The 25,842-nt window shown below is 39.1% G+C and overlaps 1 protein-coding gene across 1 annotated transcript in view; it reads left to right on the plus strand.

Moving 5' to 3' along the window:
- The first annotated feature begins 2,076 nt into the window (after positions 1-2,076).
- Positions 2,077-25,842, plus strand: part of fancc (FA complementation group C) — a 39,467-nt gene continuing 15,701 nt past the window's right edge. Inside the window, exons 1-9 of the mRNA XM_015367588.2 lie at positions 2,077-2,146; positions 4,682-4,717; positions 8,933-9,166; positions 10,802-10,886; positions 11,554-11,648; positions 18,949-19,056; positions 19,460-19,524; positions 21,884-22,048; positions 23,886-24,042. Of these exons, the coding sequence (XP_015223074.1) occupies positions 9,002-9,166; positions 10,802-10,886; positions 11,554-11,648; positions 18,949-19,056; positions 19,460-19,524; positions 21,884-22,048; positions 23,886-24,042 (840 nt within the window). The 5' untranslated portion in view covers positions 2,077-2,146; positions 4,682-4,717; positions 8,933-9,001. The remainder of the gene's footprint in view (positions 2,147-4,681; positions 4,718-8,932; positions 9,167-10,801; positions 10,887-11,553; positions 11,649-18,948; positions 19,057-19,459; positions 19,525-21,883; positions 22,049-23,885; positions 24,043-25,842) is intronic.

Genomic DNA, 25,842 nt, shown 5'->3' on the forward strand with positions numbered 1-25,842 from the left:
CTACAGGGTTCTGTGTTTGAGTCTTACTCCTGGCCATCTGTCTGTGTGGAGTTTGCATGTTACCCCATGTGTTTACATGCATCTTCTCCAGATGTAATAGCTTCGGCCCAGCACCCAGAGACATACAAGTTAGATTTGATTGGCTACTCTATAGTTTCTCCATCCAGGGCAATGGTGGTCCAGTTTGATAGGGGTAGGACTCCAAATATGATCAGTTCTGCTTATACAGTATGTGCCAAAACAGAAAGAAGATCTATTTGGAATTAGGATGTGGAGTTTACTGTCTGTGTTTATGAGGATTGTCTCCTGTTACTCTGGTTTTAAATCACCTCTCCAACAGGAACACGATAAATGTGATTGTCTGCTTGGTATTTTTGAGAAAGGGAGTAGACTGTCCCACTTCACTGCTTTACCACATTGTCCATGGGATCACAAATGTGTGCTGGATAAATGGACTTAGACTGGAAATAGAGTACAGATCTTATTATCTTTAAGATCTTTTTACATTTACTTTTGCAGACTTATGTGGAGATTGCTTTAAATTGTCCTACATTTCATTTTTAAAAAATGTTTTGATAAGTGAGCTTATACAGTTCTTTGCAGTACTTTGTATTTTTCAGCCCAAAGGATTACATACTGTAGTACTTCACATGTAGGAGGGAACTCATTATGCACCAGCAACCCCAATTGAATTAACTTTCAGTAGGCCACATTATACAAACCCCAAGTGGCATTTAGCCAGAACAGTGGGATTAACACCCCTGCTCTTCTGGAAAACACCAATGAATCTTTAATGATGAAGTAGTCAGGAACTCAGTTTAACAACTCATTCTAGGAACAACACCTCTCACAGCTAAGCAGCCCCAAGTCACCATAAATGCTAAATATAACCAGAAAAGGATGGTGTCCCAGCTGAAGTGTGGCCTGATCCTGGTGCTCCACAACTACTCAGGAAAGTAGAGAGATACGTACATGCTTAGCAATATGGGACATTGGTACTGGCAGTTACCATTGGCCCAGAGGAAAGGAAGCCATGTACTGGCTCACCAACACACTTGCAGCAGCAACCTGCTGGTTTACCTGGGAGGTCTACCACTGCAGTGCTGACCAGGCCCAGCCTAGCTTTGCTCCTGAGATCTGACAGGATAACTCTACAAAGGGACATCACCAGTGGCCAACCCTCTTTTGCTCACAAAAGCAAAACCAATTGATGAAATATAGGGACACGATACAGAAACCTTTAGGTTATTTTTAAAGGGGGAGTTGCATTGACACACATACAGGACAATTGAATTCCTTGTGATTTAATAACTGTATTTTAAGAAGCAATTTACAGTACACTAAATACTTTTCAAGGAACACAGCAAAGCTTTCGACAATTTTGTGTCACAGAACACACACTGGTGGGCGGTGTGCTAGTTAGCCATGCGGTATCTCACAGCTGGTGGGTTTAATGGTTGTCTTTACAGTGCCCTCTGTGTGAATGTCCTGCAAACACACGCCAACCCAGGGTGCATCCTGCCTTGTGTCCCTTATTTGCCTGGTTAGCGATCCTGTTTTGTGCTCAGGCAAGGTGTGCATTCCTATTCCTGGAGACAGCGGTGGAGGGCAGCTGTGTATTTTAGGTTTCCTAGGTCTATATAAAGCTCCAGTTGTTAACCTGATCCAATTAAACCTGTAATGGGTTGATTTAGTCGTTCAGAGCCGAGCTGGAATGAACACCTGCTGGCACTCCGGCCCTCCAGGACGAGGATTGATGGAAGTTATTTTTTTAATGTCTGCTGAACAACAACTAACCTCCCTTTTAACGACGTGCTTCCCTTCATTACACAGTGAACACTGAGTGCACTTCCATTACAGTATAACACAGCATGACAGAATGAATCGAGTTTTTTTTTTTCCCTCGACAGCGCAAAGCACCTCATTCCTAAACATCTTGGGTTTCTGTGCTGTCTTCACCGCCCCTAAACAGAAGCACATGTGCGGCAGTTTCCTGTGCCCGGCCCATGTCTGAGCTCGGGGGAGGGAATCTGACGTCTAGCCAATAGGAAAACACAACTTCCGCCTCGGCGAAAAGAGAGCGGCAGCTTGCTGCAGAGAGACCGGGAGATGGAGATCGGGGTCGGGGTTTGATGAGACTTATAAGGTTTGTGTAACAATTATTTTGCGGATACATACAGAGGTTAGAATCACACTACAGTCATGTTTCCTATATGATCTTAGACTAGAGGCAGTTTGACATTAAAATGTAGGTGGGGCTACAGCGCGGTTTGTAATCTTGTTTTTTGGTGTTTCCCTTCAGACGTGCCTGACTTTGGAAAGCATGATTTAAAGTAAAGAATCGACTTACAGTTAGGGAGCTGATCGTGAATTTCAAGAAACAGCATTTTTTATTCTCATTTCTACGTGAGTCTCTACTACGGTTTTTTTTCTTTACAGAAGGAACACGACGTTGTCCTTATTAGGAGTTGATACGAGTTTTGTTCATTCATTAGGAAGCTATGAACAGAAACACTTTCCTGCCATAATCGTGGAAACAGTTTTCTTCAAATATGATAAAAAAAGAGTAGTTTGTAGAACTGTAGTTTCTAGTTGCTCTACCTTTTGTGGCTGTGCAACTATATGTGTACACAGTAATAGTTAGGCCTGATAAAAACATTGGGTTTTTTTAAGATACATTTTTATGCTGTAAAAAACCCTGAAGTTTTCTCCAAATTGACTACACTGTGCGTGACAACCGTTTTGGGGTTTGAATACCGTCGAGTGCTGTATGTCCTAGACAGTTTTAAGGATGGTGCTTGTGCTGTGATAGTCGCGATGTTTTTGGACATAACTCTGTTGGAAGAGAATTAAGGAGTACTTGCTATCTTCCATTTTGTTTCCACCTCGTCCCTTCACAGTACTGTCGATTGATGATTACCAGTATTGTCATCCTATTTCCAGATACAGTATCTACTACAGGATAACCTGTTAGAGATTGTGTATGTGTTCATCACTTGTTATTTTTTCCTGATACTAGGACATTTCCCTAAATAAAACAAAATGCCAAACAATTTATAATAAAGCAATTAAAAAAAACTTTTCATTCGAGCAATTGTCAACAGATGTTATACTGTAGATGTATTTTCTAACCCTTAGGGATCCTGTATGGCATAGTGCTGTTTTGAACTTCATGTAGAGTAGGTTTTCTAGACTTTACTGGGCCTACTCACATGCTTAATAATGAAAATAGTAAGAAACATTAAGTCATAGCAACATTTATTTAAAAATTGAGGCTTCAGAAATATCACTGTTCTTTTTAATTCTATTGCTGACTGACTGCACTTAAAAAACCTTTTACAGCTGCAGGGGTTTTGTCATTGTGCGTTTGTTATTCCAAAACAGCAGAACATCGGATGCAGTATACAGTCTGTGATTGCTTTTAAAATTAAAATCTTACAAAAGGCAGCATTCAATGTAAAAACAGAGAAGGTGAACAAGATTTCTGTACAAATATTTTCCTATTGTTTTTCTCCTAACTAAGTGGTTGTGAATGATATGAAAATTTATACAAATGAAAAATTTAACTAGAGGGTTGGTTCTGTGAAAGAATGCAGTGATTACAAGCTTGATTCTTACTGAGTAAACCATCCAGATGTTGAGTTTATCATAATTACATAACTGTAGTCTGTTGAATTTCTTTTAGTTTCAGCACTGTCATTGCTATAAAAAACATGATGCAATTGAATCACAGCACATGTTTTGGCATAGGGCCTGAAAGACACCGATGTAGAAGACATCGATTGTCTTGTTTTGATCTTAGCTGAAAAGAAAGAAAAAACAACTGTGAGCTTCATTCAGAATTCATGCACTTTTAAGATGCTTAAATGTGATCCCTTGAGCTTGTAAGGTTCAAGCAAAATAGAAATTCAGTTTCGACTACAACTTTACCATCTTTCTCTGTTGTTTGGCGCTAAAACAAGCACAGTAAGCCCATGTTATGTCCAGGCTCAGGTCTGAACCATTACAAATTCTATGCACAGACCTGTGCTTTATGATTTAACAGTTCTGTGATCATGGAGATTAGTTTACTAGTTAAAGACTAGATTACTTAGTGTTGAAATTAAGAAAACTGTCAGTTTAAGATGACCCATAGGAGACTAAAGAATTCCCTTTCAAAACTAGATCTGACAACAAGCTTATCATGACTATTCCGTTGTGGCAATATGATTTGAAGTCTAGTGTTTGTTCTGACAGATTGTGTACAGTACATGCTTTTTTAATAAAATGAATGGAGATTAAATAGAACTTGGGAACGTTTTAATTCATGAATGCAATTCCACATGGAATTTTTGTGTCTTGTGAACTGAAACTTGGGTCTGCATTATTTTTTCCTCCTGTCATGTTGAGGTCCCTTTCTGGGGAAAAAGAACTGTCCGGGTTTCTTCTAACCCAAGAATGGGTCATAAACGTTTGTGGTTTATTTCAAATGAAATTTGCAAGACATTATAGTATATACTGAAGAGTAGTTTATATAATATATTGCTGGAATATAATATAGTGACCGTTTGTTTACAGTCTTCATATTTCAGGACGGTCCATTTCTATGGTGAATCATATTTCCAATAATTTGTCTGATTTTTTTACATTTTTTTTACATCCTTGCTTTGTGTGTTCTGTGATACAATCATTTTTATTTCAGACACTGCAGCATCCTTTCTTGTCTTCCCCGTCTTTGGTGAGCCTGAGCTGTGTCCATTCTTTCAGATATAAATTAAGTAAAGCACAGTGTCCCATTGTAAGTGAAAGTATTTCTGTACTACTGCCATGTTCCATAGCTACTGTAGTGTACCAGGGTTCTAATGCCTTTGTCTTCACCATCCTCTGCACTCAGTGTGAACGGCTTCCTATCTGCAATGTTAGTTAACCTACATACACTTTTAAATTCCCAGCACCAGGATTGGACAAGGGACCCAGGCACCGCGAGGCAGCAGTGCTAACCACTGCCCACTGATAGATTTAATTTGTCGAGAGTCTTCCCGCTTCAGGACTTTGCCTTTTTGTCATTCTCTTGGAGCTGTTTCCCTATGTGGCATGCCTCCCATTTTGATTTCAGCTGCATATGTCGTTTGCTAATTACATGAGAATCTAAGTTATGGATATAGATACAGGAAGAGCAGTAGGGTGGGGGGTCTGCCAGTTAGTGGGCAAGCACCTAAAGATGACAGTTCTTAATCCGTGTGCATATACAGATCATGCCAAATCCTGCCTTCTTGTTCAGCTTCACCAAATGTTAAAACACTGAGGATGTTGCATATATTAAACTTCTGTAGGATCCCTCATTCTACCATTCTTTGAAAAAATCCCAACAACACATATGGTACCCGTATCATTTCAACAGATTTTAGGGATGTTCTTAGGTGGTGGAATTATTTTATTTCCATGGGCATCAGTATGATATCATATGAGGTGTTATATAGGTCACTGCACCTTTAAAGAAGTGGAAGTTTGAGGATTCGACTGCAAGAAGGCCTTAAGATAAAGATTGTCCCAAGTCTAAGAAAATAATAAGGTTAGTATTTATTAAAAAAAAACAACAGATGGCAATAGGCTCTCCAAGGAATGAAATCTTAGATCCCTCCTATCTTAGGAAAGAGACTCTGACAAACAAAACCCGCCACCTAGTACAGACTTAGAAGTTGTGATTTGTAAATTGATGACCAGACACCATTTTCTGAGCCCTGGTGTTTTATCACAGCCATTTAATTACTTTGCATTAACGTCAGAACCCCCCAAAAAAAGAAAAAAAAAAGAAGCCTATCCTTCAATTAAGTCGCAAATTCGGTTTAGCAGAAATCCTGAAAGAACAGGTCGTGGTGCTCAAAGTTACTGTTGACGAGCGCCAGCCTTCTTGACCATTAAATAAATAAAACCCTCAGGAAAAAGAAACAAGTACCAGTGTGGGTATAACATGAATTGAGTTCAGTAGGCTATGGCACCTGTTTGAAAGTATGACTGGGAGCGGGGAGGAGGGGGCCCTGTTGTGAGTGCGAGCTTGTGTGTGTCTGTGTGGGCCCTGTCCAATGTGGGCCCTGCCTGGTGGCCCTTGTTTACCAAGATCGGCTCCGGCTCGCGCACTGGCCTTTCCTGGACAAAGGGACTAGAAGGTGGATGTGCAGATAGGAACTTGCACTCTACATATTTCATGAGGGGTTCAGAACTGCAGGACGTTGTGCATGCAGGGGATTTTGGTGTTTATGCAGAGTCTTATAGGTCCTTATTAAAGCAGTATGGAGCAGCAATAAAAATATAGAGTGCTTGGGTATAAAGAAGTGAAAAGTGTGGAATTTAAATTGAGGGAGGTTATACTCTGTCTTTACACAGCAGTAAGAACTCATTTAGAATATTGAGTTTAATTCTGGTCACCATTTCACTAGAAAGAAAGTCAGAAACAGTTCAAAGACGATCAACAGATTTATATACATGGGGAGATAAAGGGGGCTCAGTCCCTTCAGTTTAACAAAGCAGATTGAGAGGAGATTTGATCGGAAAATATCAAGTTTATTTCACATTCAGTGTTTTGCCAAAATATGGCATGCTTATAAAATGTTCACTTTTGATATTCTCGGGTACGAATTCATTTTGTGTTTTAGACCCGAGAATGTTTAAAATAGTTGAATAATAGTTCAAAGAATGAATACTTTTTAGGAAAGAAAATGGTGTGGGCCCACTTCTCAAAGAACCAGCAGTCTTCCTGCCATGCCAGGCATGGAAATATTTTAACGTGGAAAATGCGCCCTTTGCAAAAGAAACAAATTGTCCAGGCAATCCAAATGAGAGCCGCACCATCACGGTGTGCAGGAACCTGCTGGGTGTCCATAAACAATCTGTGTTTGTAGGTGCAGCAAAGCTGGATTTCATTTCCCCTGTTATATTCAGATCCCTGTGTTGTGTTCAAAGTCCTGCCTTGCTTGAAGAGACCTCCCCGAGACTTGCGCTTTCTGAATGAGAGGGATGTGGGAAGCTTGGCGGAGAGCTGGCAGGGCCTCTGTTTACGCAGCCACATTTCTCTTTCGCTGACTTGTTAAAGCAAAGGTACTGGCCTCACCTGCAGCTGGCTGACGCAGAGGGCTGAAAACCAAGCAGCTAGTCCCTTCCTAACCAGCAAAGGTTGAACCGACAACCTGAAACTGGCACAGATGCACTCTAAGGAGGCCAGGTGGTCCAGTTGTTAAGGAAAAGACCTTTTGATAAGGAGCCTTCAATTATTGAAGTTAAAAATTTTAATTGATAGTAGTAAACTCTCATTTAGAATTGTTTGTACAATATTGATCACAGTTTTACAAAGACAATACTTCTGCTCTTGCGTCAGTCCAGACAAGAGTGATCAGATGCACTCCTACACTGTCAGGCTCAAAGACTACAAATTGTATCTGAACAGAGGAGACTACAATTTAACCGGATTTTAATATTCAGAATCCTCAACCTGAAGGACTTCTTCAGAATCGACAATAAAGCACAAACCAGAGGACACGCATGGAAATGTGCATTTGAAAACGAGAACAAGGTTTTTACACAGGGTTGTGGGAGTGCACTGAATTTTGTGTGCTCTTTTTTTTTTTTCCATTTTTTAACACAGTGTAGGGAATCAGGTAGAGCTCCACAACAAAAAAATCCACAGGTACCAGGCCGCCCAGAGGGAGGGAGCAGGGAACCGGGGCCTCGTTTCGGCATGGGGGAGCGGGAGCAGTCGAGTCTCTGGGACCCCGGCAAAAACAGCCGTGACAGAAGCAACAGGCAGGGCGTTCGGTGGGGGTCCGGCACCGCCTCTGCGGGCAGCAGGAGCGATCGAGACGGGCGCAGTACGGTGCAGAGCTGTGAACGCATCGGAGCAAGCCTTTTTACTGGACAGTAACGCCCTTCAGGCCTCTGCTCACTTGGTCTAACAGAAGACCGGTCCCGAACAAATCTGAGGAACCTAGTTCAGCCTCTTGTTTTTTGAGCTTGCACACCACCACATCTGCTGTTAACTCTTTACATAAAAGTCCCAGCATTTTCCAAACCTGAGGTTGTAGTTACCGGCGCAATTCTAAATCCTATTTAAAACATATCTTAAGGTTCTAAAAATCCTGCGCTTCAGGGAATTGGAGTCAAACATTTGAGAACAAAGAGGGTTTCTCATCTCAGTTTGGCATATTGAATTTTTGTTTTAGCTTTTTTTTTTCCTAACAAGAAATAAATTATCTTTTCTGTTTTGAATATGTGCCGTCATGGGACTTTCCACTGGAGATCATGGCAAGACATTAAACGGTTCTTGTAAACAGATGATTAAATAATGACTGCTTTGTGTCTGGTGTAGACCCATAATTAAGTTTAAAAACATTGCAGTGTGAACAACGAATTACAAGATTTACAGTTTTTTTTTAATTCTGTGAGTTTGAGAAAATTAAATTTTTGGTGTCTGACGCTGTTTTTTCCCCCAAAAAAGTTTTTTTTTCTAGAATTTTTATTGTTAAGTACATTTGTTTTAAATTTCGGAGCTGGTACTTTATCCCTGCATGGGCTAAACAGCTAGAATTTCTACAGATGCTGCCTGACTGTTAATGATGTTAATTTGTTAGAAATACTTCTCAACTAAGAGTGAGGAGGTGCTAAAAGTTAAATTCGAGCCCTGAGACTTTATTGCGCACAGTGCCATATATATAAAAAAAGCTGTTTTACAGCTCAACTAATGAAATACTGGTGATGACAAATTCAGATGGTAAAAATTTGAGCCCCAGCTGGGCAGCACATTTAACAGCAATTTTCTGATTACAACTCAGTCACTGTAGCTTTGGCACAAAAGGTTCATTATTTTTTTTTTCACCCTGTTCATTTTTAGCAACCGTTTAACAGTTTTTCTCCTGCCAATGGAACAGAAGCAGTTCCATTCATTTCTTTTTGTGCTTTGCAGTTCCTGAAACCGCCGTCCCCTCTGTCTTGTTTGGGAGTGTCCGTGTTTCCATATGAGACTTCCTGCATTATGGCCCAGAGAAGTTCCCCCAGTGAAGATCTGATTGAGTTCTGGCTTGACAAGGCAGTGGAATGGGGCCAGGCCACGACCTTCACATCCCAGCAAGACGTTTGCCTGCACCTGCAGAAGCTCAGGACGTTTCTGCAGCAGCTTTGCCAGAAGTTGCAGACCATGGTGAGATAGCTTTTAACGGGAGTTACCAATGTTTGCTGGAGTTGTGAAAGCAAGACAGACAGCAAGGCCCTAGATTGAATAAGTAAATGAAAAACACCTCAGAGAGTTTATCCATTATTTTAATGTAGTTCTGGAAGCGGAGCAAATTGGAGGGAGCATCAAAAGGAATGCTTCTCCTGTAATCTTGATTTATTGTGAAAGGAGTCCTTTTTTCTGCTTTGGTCACCATGTTACACCAGATGTCTTATCCAATCAAGCAGCCTCAGTTCCTGGCCCTTCTGAAAGAAAAACTGGATTTCAGTCATCAGGGTTTTAATTGGGTCGTTATGAGGTCTGCAAGATGTAGTCATTTTCGTAGTTGCAAGCACAAGCAAACCTGTTGACATTATTAGAAGTTCTACTAGGGGACATCTCAATTATACTTCAACAGGTTTTAGAAAGGACTTGACTGAATTGAGGATTTTAGTTGAGCTATTATTATATTCTATTGTTTCTGTTGTATTTGCAGTGTTTTATCATATGGGATATTCATGAAAGATTGATAGGATTTTAGGGTCTTACATGGAGTTAAGAGTTCCTTTTGACTTTCGTGTTAAGTGTGTATAACCCAAATATTGTGCAAATAACACCCCTAAACATGGATTAAAAAAGATTCCTTTTTGCTGAAACTCCTTATGGGAGGTGTTTAATTATAAATACGTATTTTTTTTTACCTGCAGAGCCTGGAGAAAAGGGACATTTATGTGTTGAATGCTATGCAGGATGCCATAGAAATAAGTTGACACAAGCTTTTTTGCATATGTACTCCGATGCCATTTTAGAAAGCATTATTCCTTCTTGGAAAATAGTGGAATAGGGAGCTTATCTAGATTTACATTCTTTCTCCTTTGTGTAATGCACAGACGTTTTAATCTAGCACTAAATTGGAGCCGTGTGCATATTCTGTTTGAGAGAACCTGTTTCTGAAGGTTTTCTGAATAAATACATGTAATTGGCTGTCCATTACTTTTGGGCAGGATAGTTGTCATGTTAGTCATAATATTGTAATAGTAATAGCCCTCACACTTGAAAATATCCCTGGTAGGAAATGCATTGCTTAATGGAAAAAGTAATCTGAAAAAAGTGAGCCAAAAGTTCATTAGACGTCCTTTCCCTTCCTGCTGGTCTGCAAAATTTAATAGATGGTTTGATTTTCAGTCATTTCAAAGCCAAATGGATAAATCCCAAAGACCTCTCTGGTTGGGTGTCTTAAATACTCTTGTCATGACCCTTTGTCGAAAAACTGTGCCTCAGGAAAGTTAGGCTCTTGCCGAAGAAAAACAAATATTATTTTAAAGAACTACACGTTGCTTTAATTAAAACCAGCGTATGTAAAATTGTTGCAGTTATTTTTGTTGCCTTGAAGCTTTTCTTTGTTTTAATTACTGCAAGTAAGTCTTGAAATCCTCACAGAACAATGTGTCGCTTTGTTATCATGAGGGGAAAAACAGCACCCCCCCTTAACCGCCCTGTTAAAAAACTCCAAACCTTTAACTGAACCTATAAACTGCATGAACACCCCTCCCCAGACAGTAAAGTTATTGTTTGCTCTGAGTGCTTATTCCCCCTCTTTTGGGACTGCTTTTGTCATTTCAGAATACCACTGTGGCCATGAGAACGTTTCCCCTGGTGGGCCAGTTGTTTGGAAGACTCTGTTGGAATCCATATGTAATAGCGGATGGTAAATTTATTACCCTGCAACTTTTTCTGAGCTTGTTTCTCATCTCGGACAGCGAGACAATGCTTCCATATGCTCATGCACTTTGCCCTCTGAGGCAACATTTAGATACTGTGTGACGGTTGTCCATTGCTAATTGGATTGGAAAGCTCCTATCTAACTGCTTTGAATTTGACTTTGTTTTTATTCTATTTTGCTTTCCACAGAATTCTTCACAGAATTCATTGCAGTGCAGGCTTTAAAAAAATCGATTAACAGTAGCATATAAAACTGCAGCATCTGGTTGTCATTGGAAGATAGGGTTGGATGGTGTTCCCTATTGGGGAAAAAAACAAACTTAATTCCATAATTAAAATATTTCAGAACTGCAGTACAGATGCAGTACAGTGGATGATTTGAAGGAAAAGTTGTATAAGCCTGTCCAACTCATCCCAGACTCTGCTTTGCCTACCTGAGTAAACAAAATTCTTCTGCCAAAAGAGCTACGAATGACCTTCATTAGTGTAAACGTGTCAACACTGTAGGCTATAAAAATGCTTGAAATTCTGCCATTTGTCGAAAAGTGGGTGCATAGAGTGTAACAGCAATTGGTGAGTTCATTTAATGTGATAATCATTTTAATTTACACACTGAAGTCTGAAACAATTGTGTCTTTTGTTTCTGTTGCTAGAAGAGAGCCAGAGGACGCTGCTGCAGTGTTTATGGTGTCTATATAGTGCCGAACCTCAGAATACCGTAGAACTGAAGGCCAACGACTGGCTCTGGGTATGAGAATAAACCAAAACGGACTTGTTTCCAATTACAGTGCCTGCTTCCAAGTCTGGGCTATTATTGTAGGGTTTTGGCAAACTCTTTACTAGCAAGTATTTAATTGTATTGTCTCAATTAATTCAGAGAACACAGTTTACAGTGTCCTACACCTTTTCCCATTTTTCCATAAAATGCTTGTGTTATTTGTGTATTTAAGTCCTCTGAATCATGTTTTTTTTTTACAAATTCTGGTTTCTCTGCATTGTTGTCTCACCTTGTGAAATATCCCAGGGGGGAAAAAAAAGGCTGGTGAGATATTACAGTCACATTGTTCTTTCGCTGACTTGTTAAAGCAAAGGTATCGGCCTCACCTGCAGCTTGGGAGTTTGGCTGATGCAGAGGGCTGAAAACCAAGCAGCTAGTCCCTTCCTAACCAGCAAAGGTTGAACCGACAACCTGAAACTGGCACAGATGCACTCTTAGGAGGCCAGGTGGTCCAGTTGTTAAGGAAAAGACCTTTTGATAAGGAGCCTTCCATTAATATTCAAGTTAAACATTTTAATTGATAGTAGTAAACTCTCATTTAGAATTGTTTGTACAATATTGATCACAGTGTTAGAAAGACAACACTTCTGCTCTTGAGTCAGTCCAGACAAGAGTGATCAGATGCACTCCTACACTGTCAGGCTCAAAGACTACAAATTGTATCTGAACAGAGGAGACTACAATTTAACCGGATTTTAATATTCCTCAACCTAAGGACTTCTTCAGAATCAGCAATAAAGCACAAACCAGAGGACACACGTGGAAATGTGCATTTAAAAACGAGGGTTGTGGGAGTACTCCTGAATTTTGTGTGCTCTTTTTTCATGTTTTAACAGAGTATAGTGAATCAGGTAGAGCTAAAAACAAATAATAATGTGCAAAAAAGAGTAGTGTTTCAAAATTGTAAAGATTACAAAAGCAACCAGATGGTTTATGATCATCAACATGAAATCTTTACAGGCCGGGCTATTGCCAGATTAATAAAATAAGAGTGTATTATTTGATTATTTTTGTCTAATAATGCAGCCTTTTAATTAAAATAATTATTTTATAGTAAACCCTTAATCTGCCAGATGTTTTAGGGCAGATGTTTTATTATTAGGGAGGAGAATCGGGGTGGGGAGGCTGTGGAAAATTGTTTTTTAGAAATACATTGATTTAAGGAGTCTGTTAGAAAAATTAAAAGTAAACAAGCCTTCACAGAAGACGGGAATCTTGCATTACATGCCCTTAAGTAAGTGGTTATAATCTGTGCTGTTCTCAAGTTATCTCATTCTCTCAGAAATATCCCTAGATACATTTAATTTTAGATTGCATCAAAATCCTGTTGCTTCACTGTCATGAATACTGTACTTACCATAGAAAACTCCTTTGTATCATGCAGTTGACTTACTTTTACCAAAGGCATCTTTTACCAAGCCTTTCTTTTTGCATCTCTTGCTAAGGCCTGGGTACTTTTATAAGAGTGAATCTTATCTAGAAACTCCTTTGAGCTTTGATTTTAGTAAATGTTTTTCATTTTTAAATAGTAACTTTATTGTTTTAAAAAACTACTGTAATATTTCTTAGATAACTAGGAGGCCAAGGGTAGCCTGTTAAAGACCACGAAAGCACTTCAGCTCCGTAAGAGTGCACTTAAACGAGCATTAAATGCATGGCTGTGCTTTTGCCTTAATGCATGAAAAGTCATTTCAACCTTTGCATTTGTTTTTGGAAGCATATTTTAAATTGGAACTTTTATCCCAGATGCTGTTTTAACTCTCTGAATTTTCCATGATTCTAGATGCTTGTTAACATCATTCAAATATTTTTTTTAAAATCATTTTTGACCTGTTTTAAAGATCAGGCAAATGCCACAAATCAAACGTACGAAATTTTGTCACAGTTTATGAAATCTTTTTTTTAAACGGAATTAAACATTCTACTATAAAACCTGCACATTTTTAAACTAAGTATATATATATGTGTTTTTTCCGAAATGCTTAATTTAACTGTTGTCATCAATACCCTGACAGTCCAAAATTAAAGATGACTTTCTATTTTGTGCTTGTTGACTGGAAGTGCTGACATGCCAGAGCACATGCAACAGATTAAGATGAGCCTGTTAATATTATAATTACTGTGTTGAGTAGACAGTGTTGGCAGAAGTGAGATCTTAGATTTCTTTTAATCACTGTTCTTCCCATAGTGTGGGTGGTCACAGTCTGTAGACTGTTTCTGTGCAGTGTCTCCCCAAGCAGTACAGTGCTTTGCTCTCATCATGGCTGCTGCTCATTACCGTAGGTGGTTGGCAACAGACAGTCCCATAACCTTAAAAAGATGTAAAAACTTGTATCCCAAACATTTATCTAAAAAAGATCTTTAACAAAAATCCCATTCAATAACCAAGATATTGTGTTTCGTATTGCTAGGCTTTTTACTATAGTTAGTTCGCTTTGTCTGTATGGACAGACCCAGTGGCCTCCCACTTAGTGGCTGTCTTCTGTTTGTGCTAAATAAAACGTTCTCAGGAGATCTCTGGGGAAGAACAGCCAGGAGTACTGCTGGCAGCGAATTGTCTACAGTAATTATGCTAAATATGGAGCCCCCACAACTGCCAGGCCCACAGTTCCACATCTGAATGTCGAGCATGTTTGATGGTTTTCTTAGTGACTAACACATGGTACTTCAATCTGTGGAGGTTTTCCACTTAAAATCTGTGTGGCCTGCTCTACAGTAGCTTTGCCTTGTAATTCTCTCTTTTGTGAAGTACGTGGGATTTGAAAATGACCACTTCCTACATTAGTAGGTTCAGAGACTTGACCCTCCTGAGGCTTTGAGTTCTTCTGTAATTCTGACCATTGCAAAGATTTGTAAAGATTTGGCAGGAGTCAGCATTAAAATTAACCATCGAAGCAGATGAGGTTCAATTGAACCTATCCTTTGTGTTTTTTATAGCAAATTTAATCTCAATCTATAGTAGATCTTTCAGTGTATACTGAAAGTAGGTTTCTCTGCAAGCGATGCTTGTATTCAGAAAGATTACGATCATGCAAAACATCGGACTATATTTAAAAGTCGCCCCCCTTCCGACATTTGACAAAGTGTGAGTTACAATGTTTCTGTACATCAGATGGTAATAATTGTGTGTAATCAAAGAGCCTTTGGAAAAATGTCTAGCGTGCTGAGGACCAATAAAGAACACACAGCAAAACCACTTAAGTGCAGCAGACCTTTAGGCTGAAAAGAACAGCATTTTTCTAGATTGAATAAAGCCGCTTTCGTTTTTTTTTCTAGAAAAATGAAAGACTTCAGAGATGTAGTGGTATGTTCCATTTTACTATATAATCCTATTTGTGTCCTCTTACTGTTACAATGTTAACAAGACTGTGGTGAGATGATTTTCAGGCTTTACATTTAACTTTAAGCCTAGCCATCACAAACACATATCCTAGTGATTAATTTTGCATAAAACCCATAGATCTAAGGAAAGGGCTAAATAAGTGCATTTAGTTAAGTGAACCTTGCTTTTAGTTCCCCTTGTCCATCTTGACCTGAAGACTCTTCTAACTTTAACACATTTTATGTTTTCAAGGTAACAAATTCTTATTAATATTTCATGCTTATCAGTTCTCATCAGCTGTTGGCCGACATGAACAAACGTCAAAAACTGTAGTATACTGGCCTTGGAAAGCTTCTAGCTTTAATAGATTTGATTTTTTTAAGGTAAAATTAGTCTTATTAATATTTCACGCTGGTCAGCTCTCATCAGCTGTTGACTGGGAACCAGTGTCAAAAACCTTAGTATCTCGGTCTGGGAAAGAAAGAAAAGGTTAAAACCATGTTTTGAACAAGAGTGCAAACCAGGCAGTAATGTGATTATAGTAATCTTATGCAGATGACAATGACATTCCCACCAAGGGTTTGCGGTAGGTTGTGGGAGAGAATTAAAGTGAACACACACAGTCCAGGGTAGATGCCTGTTGTGACACGACACTGTACATTTGGACCCAATTTTGTTCCGTCTTCAGCTGCCATCGCATAAGGTCCTAATCAGATGTTACAAAAACAGCACATCTTATTTTCCAATTTGGAGTGTCAGGAGCTCCCTTGTTTTCATTTTTTTTTTATCAGCTTCTGTACCAGGATGTTGATGACGGCTTTAGGGTTGCTGGACTCACTTAGGGAAGCAAAAAATAGAGAAGTCATCCTGGCTCAATTAAAAAAATCTGCAGACCTTGTTATGATTGGACTCGATTGTGGAAATTGAGCAAATTGTATAATGTCAGTATCCTTCTTGGGAATAGATTGTATAAACAGAGTGTGTAATACTCTTGAATGAATAGATGTTCAGAGTTTTTCGAGTGAAAGTATGACTGAAATCATGCAAAATGGAATGCATGTTACATTTAATTAAAAAGATGTAATTGCAACAGTCCCACAGCAAAGAACACTGTATCGTTCTGTACTGTAGCTATACCGTAGAAAGCCTGATCCTTGTTACCACAAGTATAATGTATGTGCAGTGAGACAGGAGTTTATCTTTGTCCAGATGTCCATGGTTGGGTCTCAGTAGCTCTGTATAGCATCCATCCATCGATTTTCTAACCACTTTACTCAATGCAGGGGTTGCTGGAGCTCTGCATAGCAGGTGTACATTTTTAATGTTAACCCAAACAATCTTCAATTAAAGCGCGCTACCGAATGTAATGATTGTACGTGTATATTTGCAGACTGCAAGGGATAGCAGGATACCATCTTCTTTGTTGCAGCTAACGCGAGTTGATAGGTTGTGGTCTTGATGTACTGTAATGAGAAAAGGTTTAAAAGCTATGATGTGTGGTATAATGTAGACTGACGTTGGCTATGGTGGAGGTAGTACGAGCTCCTGTTTATAATTGAGAAGCACTGATTGTCAAATGTGTCGTGCTTGGTGGGAAGCCTCAAGTTACCCACGCTGATCAGCAGATGGTTGCATTAGACAGGGAGAGTGGCTATGTTAAGCTGCAGCCACTAGAGGGCAGAACAGGATTTGCAGGGAAGAATATCATTCAAAATAAGCACTCTATATGACAAAGTTAGGTTCACATTATTACCACATTATGATTAGAAGAAGTAGAGGTTTCTACAAGTATTTTGATTGTTTGACTTTACTGAAGTTGCATGCTTTTTGTAAAACAAAAAAAGATAAGACTACTTAATCATTTTTGGATTATATACAGTAGCCTATATATAATGTGAAGCCTTTATATAATTTGTTTTGCCAGGTTTCTGTTTTTATAGACACTGTTAAACATTGCATTCATAATACTTTTTATAATAATTCCTTACACTTAATGTAGCTTTTCTGGACTCTCCACTCAAAGCGCTTCGCAGGTAATGGGGACTCCCCTCCACCACCACCAGTGTGCAGCATCCACCTGGATGATGCGACGACACCCATCGTGCACCAGTACACTCAACACACATCTGTTATCAGTGGGGAGGAGAACAGAGTGATGAAGCCAGTTCATAGATGGAGATTATTAGGAGCCCATGATTGGTAAAAGCCAGGGAGGAATTTGGCCAGAACATGGGGGGTAAAACCCATACCACCCCTTATAAAAAAAACATCCGTAAATGATTTGTTTAACTTATTTTGTACTGTTTTGTCAACTTCACTATAACATGGCTTAGAGAAAGCAAGTGATCTCTAAGCTGTTCCTTCCAGGCCTTTTTTATGCTGATATTTCATTGCATTCAAGTTTGTAGTTGAGAGCTCCTTTGAGCTCCCCACACCAAACAGCAGTGAGAACATTTTTCCATCATGGAATGTACTGAATTACTGTTTATATTACAAACACAAAACCTGAGAAATTAAATTCCCCTTTTCTCTAGTTATTTTTGTGTACTAAGATCCTAAAAGTCCTATTACAAACACACCAGCACAAAAACAATTATGTGAACAAAAAGTTAATTTTGTAGACATAGAAATATACAGCATATACAATGTACAGTAATTGGTTTAAATATATTTTCAGTAGTCATGTTATACTTACTGTAGTGCTGTTATACTTTTGCGATGGTTACGCCACACTGCTCGAACAAAACTTCATGGCGAGCTTTTGTAAAAATGGCAGCCTCACGGAAAACTAGATAGTTTTGAAAACCCAAGTCCTCAGTACAAGGAATCACATAAGTTTGTGTTTTAACAGGCATTTGCATTTTACCTTGATTTAAAATTAGCCTTGCATTGTGATTTTAGTAAAACCTTCGAAATAATTAAATTAGATGTATCCATTCAATCGTTTTCTGCATTTTCTTAATCGAATTTAGGGTCACAGCCTGACATGACAAGCAAGGGGCCCCAGGCAGGGTACATTATGAACGCAGGGCAGAAAGACACACACAGATATGCTCGCATGCACTCACACCAGGGCTGATTTTCCCAGAAACCCACCAGTGTGTTTTTGGACTGTGGGAAGAAACTGAAGCACCCGGACAAAAACCCACAACATCATGGAGGGAACATTCACAATGCGCAGATAGCACCCCAGGTCCAGATTTGCACGCAGAGCCCCTGCGCTGCCAAGCAGCAATGATAACCAATGCGCTACCATGTCGCCCTTTAAGTCATATTCTTTATAGAATTTCAAAAAAGTTTATAGAGTGGACTCACACTTGACGTGAAATATTTTTACGCAAATTTGTGTGTAGGAGGTCGGTGAAAAAAAACTTTTAAATCTGGCTCGGTAGACACCTGAACTGCGCTTTGGGAACTGGTTACAGAACCTATAGCTCGCCAGTGTCCTCTTTATCATGCGGCAACACCCTCAATATGGGTAGCAAATGGATGGCAAGTATGAAGGGGAAATTCATGTCAAGAAAAGTGCCTGATTGCCTCATTTGGAGTTAAAAATTGAGACTTTGAACAGGTTAAGGGGTGGGATGACAGTGACCAGATTGGCACATATGTATGAAAAGAATGAATCTTCAATTCATTCAATAAGAAATGGAGTGAAGGCGATTTGTGAGATCTGTGTACCTTCTGTGTTCCCTGTATATTATTATTAAATTGTATTTGATCTATTTTGTATATTGTACAGTACTGTATTTGTTATCTTACTTATAATACTTTAAACTATATATATATACACATACTGATAGATTTATGGTTGATTACTTGTTTAAGGAGGGTGTTCTGATTATATGTCAGGAACTTAACTACTGCTTAAAACGTGAGTCTACTGTAGTTGTCTTTAGCATTATATTTGAATCATGCTCATTGTACTGCTTAAACTTTTATTTCCAGAACTTATTATGTCACCTCATTTCTGAAGAAGACAAAAGTGCAGCAAGCACTTCTCTCCAGACTTTGAGTTGTATTCCTGAGGAACTGCATTCAAACCTGGTCAAAGATGTAAGAATTATTTATATAGTCACTGATTGATTATTCACAAATATAACGGCAAAACCAATTAATCAGTGTAAAGTAATACTTTCCTTACACCATGCCCCAAAAAATAAAACTCACTAGTTCAAAACATTTTGGAATCTGCACTTTGGTGTGGATTAAATCCAGAAGAAATCTAGTTTGGATTTAATTGTGCTTTTCCTCTTTATTTCAAATCAAAATGCAGGTAAATGCAAATGATTGCCTTAAAGTGTAAGAGTTCTGCCCAAGTGAACTTTACTAACGATAAACCAATCTGAAAAAATACTTCCCAAAGAAAATGGAAATATCCTAGTGGGAAAGCAGGTTAAAAATAATGCCATCTTATCCCCCAAGTGTGTGTTTAACGTGTCATTGGCTTTTTTTACAGATGGTTTCGTCATTAGTGACTGAACTTGCAGGAATCTGCCATAATGGAATTCACATGCCTGCGAGGTAGGTATTACACACCTGCTGATACAACTAGGTGTAGCTTTAGCTTGGATATGCTTTGTTAAATATGCACATATTGTGTCAGTGAGGCATAAAACCAGCCTTCAAAAGGGTAATTTGTTTACGTATACAAGATGTCTTTAATTTATTCCCTACGTTTGCTTCAAACACGACCTAATGGCATGTGAAAACAGGTAGACTGTCCCCTTACACTTTTGTGGTTGGTTCATTCGTTAGAATCTTGTTATATGTGGTTGTACTTTACTTAATCATAAGATCAAAGTGTTTAATAATCAAAGCTGACCTTATAACCTGCAGTATTTTTTTCGTGCCCTTTATCAAGTTCAGTTGTCTTTCGCAGGTACAGTACCTGTATGTATTCCTTCTGTTATTATTACTTGTTTCCATTTATGTAAGAGATGATAGCGTTAGGCAGTTTAAATGTAATGTTTTACTTTTTCCCAACAAACATACATACATCACCCTAAATAAGGGCGTCTGCTAAGCAAACAAAATTAGATCATTTCCTTGCATTAAGTTAATTACTCCAAACCCAATTCAAACATGATGTACTGTACTATAGTTACGTTTATGATTTGCTGACTCTAGAGAGCAGGAAACCATCTTCTTTGTTGCAACCATGTCAGTCACACAAAGAAGTGCTGCAGAAGAGAATTGTAGCAGCAGTGTATCAAAATACCTCATTGAAAAAATACACTCTTGCTTTTAATATCTGGGTTCGTGCTCTTTTAAATTTAGAGTGTGCCATGATAACTGGTTTCCTGTGTGTGTCATGCAACATTTTTAATGTTCTACTTGGCTCGCTGCATTGTTGTTTTTATTAATTTAGTTTCCATTGCTTTAGATGGTTTTGGTTGATATAAGTTCTTCAAAGCTCTCTCATTCTTATTTCCTTATCCTTTTTTTTTCTATTTTTTGCTGATTGCCCTGGCAGGCATGGCTAGAGTGCCTCCATCCCCTTCGTCTTCAGTCTTGGGTCTGTCTTCCACGCGTCAGCGGCTTGTTAATCACTCCTATCTGGCAGCCGGCCTTACCTTGACAGTAGTGCATCTGCCGAAAACAGATTACTCGGATCTATCTCAAAACTTTTCAAAATGTTCCTATACTTGCTTGATCAGAGTTTGCATATTAAGAGAAAGACAAATGCCCCCCCTTTTTTTTTCTGTGGTTTGTTCAGTAACACGTCATGGAAAGCGTTACAGTTGGATTTTGTAGTGTGTGTTGCATTCAACCTTTGAGAAACTACCTGCAGTATCCTTACTTCACTTTGTCGAGTCATGGCTGATTATGAGCCTGTTGTTCAGAGAGTTTCATGTGAATGCTTTCTCTTTTTAAAGGGTACTCCCTTTATAACCTCCCAGCACATAAGTACAGTGCCTTGCAAAGGTATTCACCCCTTGGAGTTTTTCACATTTTATTGTGTTACAGCCACTGAGAATTTGCGCCACTCATCAACACGAGGTAATGTCAAAGTGGGGGGAAAAAATCCAGAAATTTTACAAAATTAATAAAAAATAGAAAATAAATTCTCAGTTAAATACATCATGGTTCCACGCTGTAATGCAATAAAATGTGAAAAAGTCCAAAGGGGCTGAATACTTTTGCAAGGCACTATATATAAGCGTAAATACAATACCTATACCTCAAGGAATGTCTATTACCAACTTGCAGTACAGGAATGTAAACTGGGCAATTTCTGATCCAGGGACTTCCATCAGTCCCACCACCTCATGTTAATAATAGACAGAATGTGACCTTCCATAGATGGAATTTTATGAATTCAACTAGTTTGGTAGAGGACATCACAAAAAAACTTGTGCTACAGCTCAGTGAGTTTTGCTAGAGGATTTTTTTTGCTCTATATTCTGTCGTTAGCAACTGATTCATCCCGTTTGATGCAAATGGAAATTTTCTAAGACTCAAAACACTGGTACTGGTACTGTAATTGAGGTCATTAACGAAACTTTCCGTTGATAAGTCCAATGAGCGGTTTTACTTGTGGTTTTGGTGCCGCTGAATGCTTTGTGTGCATATGCAGCATGTGGTGATGATTCACCAGTTTACTATTGTTCTTTCTTCATTGTCCAAACAGTTTTCATAAATTGAAAAAACGTCTGTGATTTGTGCTTTTTTTCAAATGCATTATTCAATATTGCCTGTCGAAGACACCAATTTAAAAATATATTGAGGCTTTAGGGATTTTTTTTTAGAAAATTTCATGAAAGTCACATTAGCATTTAAAGCCTATTTACTGATAGGATTAAAAAACAAAAAATTTAACATAAATGCTAGACGTGCACTTCTGTTCCCTGTGCTCTATTTGACCATTTCTGTTTTTCAGGCCTCTGTCTGACAGACTGCACAGCCTATCCGTTTTGTGTCTGCCTTTGGTGACCCACCCGGAAGCTGCGCCTTTGATTGGCACCCTGCTCTTGTGCCCTGAATTTGGCCATAATGGAGCTCTTAGCGCGGAGTTCCTGGAAGCTGTCGGAAAAGCTGTGCTGGAGTAGGTTCAAGATGGCAGCCCTGCACGCACAGCGCATGCAAACCCTGACAAAGCTTTTCAGTGCAACCGCTCCTAACATTTTACCCGGTGGTTCAAATATTTTTTAGGCAACACACACCTTCCTCAGTTGTACACGTTTCCCTTACCAAGTGTGTGTGTGTACGCGCGTTAGCAGCACATCTCAGTCATGCAGTTTCCATATTGAGTACCAGCCTTCCCAACCACAGGAAGCCTTTGGTTATACGCGGTCCTGCCCGTGGAAACTTTAAAGGCACGGAGCTTCTCCGCCAGCTCATGAGCTCAGTGTTGCTTGCTGGCCACCCTCGTTCATTAGCGTCTCTCCACCAAGCTGGGCATTTAGTTCCGTATTTTTCACATGGGCGTGCGCATGGGATTTCACTAATATATTCAATACTCAGTCTTCAATGCAAATTACGCTCAGTTTCATTATCTTTTAGATTTTTATTGCTTTCATATGTTGACTTATAATTCACTTGTAATGTTTTTGTCAAGTTTAAGGGAGAAATCTGCAGTTTAAGTCAGCTGTTGATGAGTGTAGCACAGACCATGGGAACCTACCCCTGTTTCCCATATTCTCAAGTACAGTATGTCTAGCCTGAAGGGCTTTCAGGAATTTAACGCCCTCAGTTGGTGAGGGAATCCTGTATAGCTTTGCTGCTATAAGGAAGGCCTCTTTAGGTGCCATCACACATATGAAACCACTTTCTCGTCAGTGAAATTGGTACGGACAGTTACCCAGGAGTGCAAAAATCTTAGTAATCCAGAAATCACATTAAGGAAGAACCATCTATACATTCGCAATTTTCTTTGGATATTTCCAAACCATTGTTGTAATCAGAGGTAAGATACTTGCACTTGGAGAAGTCAGCATGTTGATTATACAGTATACTTTTGATTGTTGATTATATGTTGATTAGAGTATATAGTACATACTCTAATCTGCCCTTCCCATTCGTGCATCATTGCAGTGATGGAGGACAAACTAGGTTGCCATCACATGCCGACAACATGTTCATCAGTGTCTGTGGTATTTCAGAAAGGTGGAGGCAGTTATGTGTTCAGGCATGCACTGACGTTTGCCAAGAATGTTCTTCTCTCACTCCGTTCCTTTAGAAATGTTTTCCAAAATTCAGTGGAATGACGGTGCCATAAGTATTAAAAATGTGAATGACTGACTTCCATCTCGCCACACAAACGAGGTTTCTCTTATAAAGTCTGTGCAGTGTTCTGCGCTTATTTCACAACCTGATATTTTTTGATGCGATCCAACCGCTGAGCTCCTAGTATGGTGTTCTTTCCCTCTGGTGTTTAACCTTCCTTTGGTCTCCCCCACATGTTTAAAACCACATCCCCATATTAGATTCCCTATGGAATCTGAGGTCAGCCACGGCATTCTTTTCCTCCTCTCAGCACACAGTGATGGAACTGCTGTGCAGTCTGCAGTCTGCAGCGCAGTGGTGCTATTCCAACTCACTCTTTACAGTCCTTAAGTAGTGCCTTCCCAAAAAAGTCTTCAGACTTCCTGTGACTTTTTATGATATAATTCGGTTAGCTATATAGGTTTCATTTCTTGTCAAATGATTGGAAACTTTCAGTTTTCAGTGTATTTCCAAGCAGACTTCTTTTACCGTTTTCATCTGCCAGTGCCATTTAGCTGAAGCCGATGTTGAAACGACCCCTGCATGTTTCGGCCATGGGGGATCCTTGGACTGTCGTCCTGAAGGCAGTGGTTTCAGTGGGGGAAAGGTACAACAAAAATGGCTACAAAACTAAGTCTAAGAAGGTCTTTTTGCCTATTTTTTTTGTCTTACTAAAGGAAGAAGTTAGTTCTTGATGAGCCGGAAGTCATGAGCCTCTGGCTGCGCTGCCTTCCCAGTCTTGAAAAGGCCACGTTACATCTGATTGACTCGTTGGTTTCAAATGAGTCTCTGTTGCCACAAGACATGGAGCACCTGATGATGGATTCTTTATTGGTGGGTGATTAACCAAAGCCATTGTATTACATCATCCATTTCCTCCGTTTTCCTTTGTGTAAAAAAAAAAATGTTCAAGAGTTCTTTGAACAAGTAGCAGCAGCAACATATACAAAAAGAACATGTGAAATTGTGCATCTAGATTTTCAGAAGGATTTTGAAAAAGGTCCTCATAAAAGTTTAATTCTCAAATTGCAGTCAGAAGCCATTGAAGGTAATGCGTGTACTTACAGTATATATATTCAAGTATTGTTTCTTGGGCAGGAAACAGGGTACAGAGAGAAGGAGTAAAATGTTCCATTTCAAATTTGAAAACAGAATTCAGAATGTATATGTACAAGTGTCAAATCAACGGATGCTATATTAAAAAAAAATGAATGCACTAGTGAGACCTTGTTTACGAAGCTGTGTACAGTTCTGGTCACCAAGATACACGATCCGTTCCTCTGGTGTCTGTTGACACAGAAGAAACTTGAATTACCGATAGGATTAAAGGAATATCCCACAACAATGGGCTAAAACGGTTTTCCTTTTTAGACTTTAATAAAAGTCTGTAGCATTCCTTGACCTGGTTCAAGTATCCTTAAAATACTCAAAGACAGTAACAAAGTCAAACCTTTGGACTTCAGAATCAGGAGTGACACTTGATCCAGGGGACATGAGTGGAAACTATGTGGGAGTGCATTTGAAACAGAAAGACTTCTTTCCACTATGAACTTGTCCATATCCCAGCCTGATTAGAGACACGGGCTGAACGAGTGGCTGTCAAGCCCCTGGGTTGTCTGGCAGGTCCCACGCTAGTTCTAGTGTAGATCCATGCATCTCCCTAGGAGAGGAAATTTAGATAGAGAACTAAGCAGTGTGTTGCCAAGGCAGCAGTGTTGGTATTGTTACGAATGGGGCGGTATAAAAATGGTAAGAATCTGGAATTGACTGAGCGGTTAAGTCAATAAGTAAAATAAATATTCATAACCGCCTACTTGTAAGTGATTTCACAACAATATACCTGAGCAGTTGGTATAATTAGTGGCATATGAATTCATTGTTCTCTGGCACAGCTTTGGTAAATCGATTAAAAATCCAGGCACACTTGGTATTAATTAACAATGACAAAACGCAAACTATACATACAACACACAAGTTACTCTATTTACAGTATGCACTGTGTTTCAGAGGCTGTAACAGTATAAAAACTGCATAACTCCTTGTGGCACAATCGGTTATCTACAATATAGGTGATATTTCAGTGTACTGTAAGTGTCAAAGCTGCTTAATTCTCACAGAAGTGTAAAAGTTACACATACAGTTTGTTTCTTTTGGATTTAAAGTACAAAAATATTTTTTATGTGAGCAGTTTTGTGTCTTCTGTTTTGGAAGTATTTCAATTTCTGTACACTTGAAAGAAATGGATTTAAAGATCATGAGAGAGAATAGTGAATCCTAAAGCTTTAAAGCTGAAGATTCTCTGGGAATTCACCAGCATACAAGGCTGAAGTCTTGTGATGAAAGAAAATAATCACTAGATGGTATAATTATCCATAATTATGAGGCTGAATGAATGTTTTCTGAAGTATGAACCTTGTAGAAGACTTATGAAGTGACAAACAGCTTTGTGAATTTAAAAATGTCTGTCTTTTGTTGTATTGCCTTGTTCGGTTTTCTGAGATGGCTCAGGATTTATCTAAAGCTATGTTTCACTACAACATCGGGTTTCTATCAACGCTAAGCAATGGCATACGGATGAAAACCAGTAACATTGAACTTGAACAGCTTGCAGAGTTATCCATCCATTTTCTAACC

This window comes from Lepisosteus oculatus, chromosome 3 (genome assembly GCF_040954835.1).
Source record: "Lepisosteus oculatus isolate fLepOcu1 chromosome 3, fLepOcu1.hap2, whole genome shotgun sequence".
In the NCBI taxonomy this organism is placed as follows: domain Eukaryota; kingdom Metazoa; phylum Chordata; class Actinopteri; order Semionotiformes; family Lepisosteidae; genus Lepisosteus; species Lepisosteus oculatus.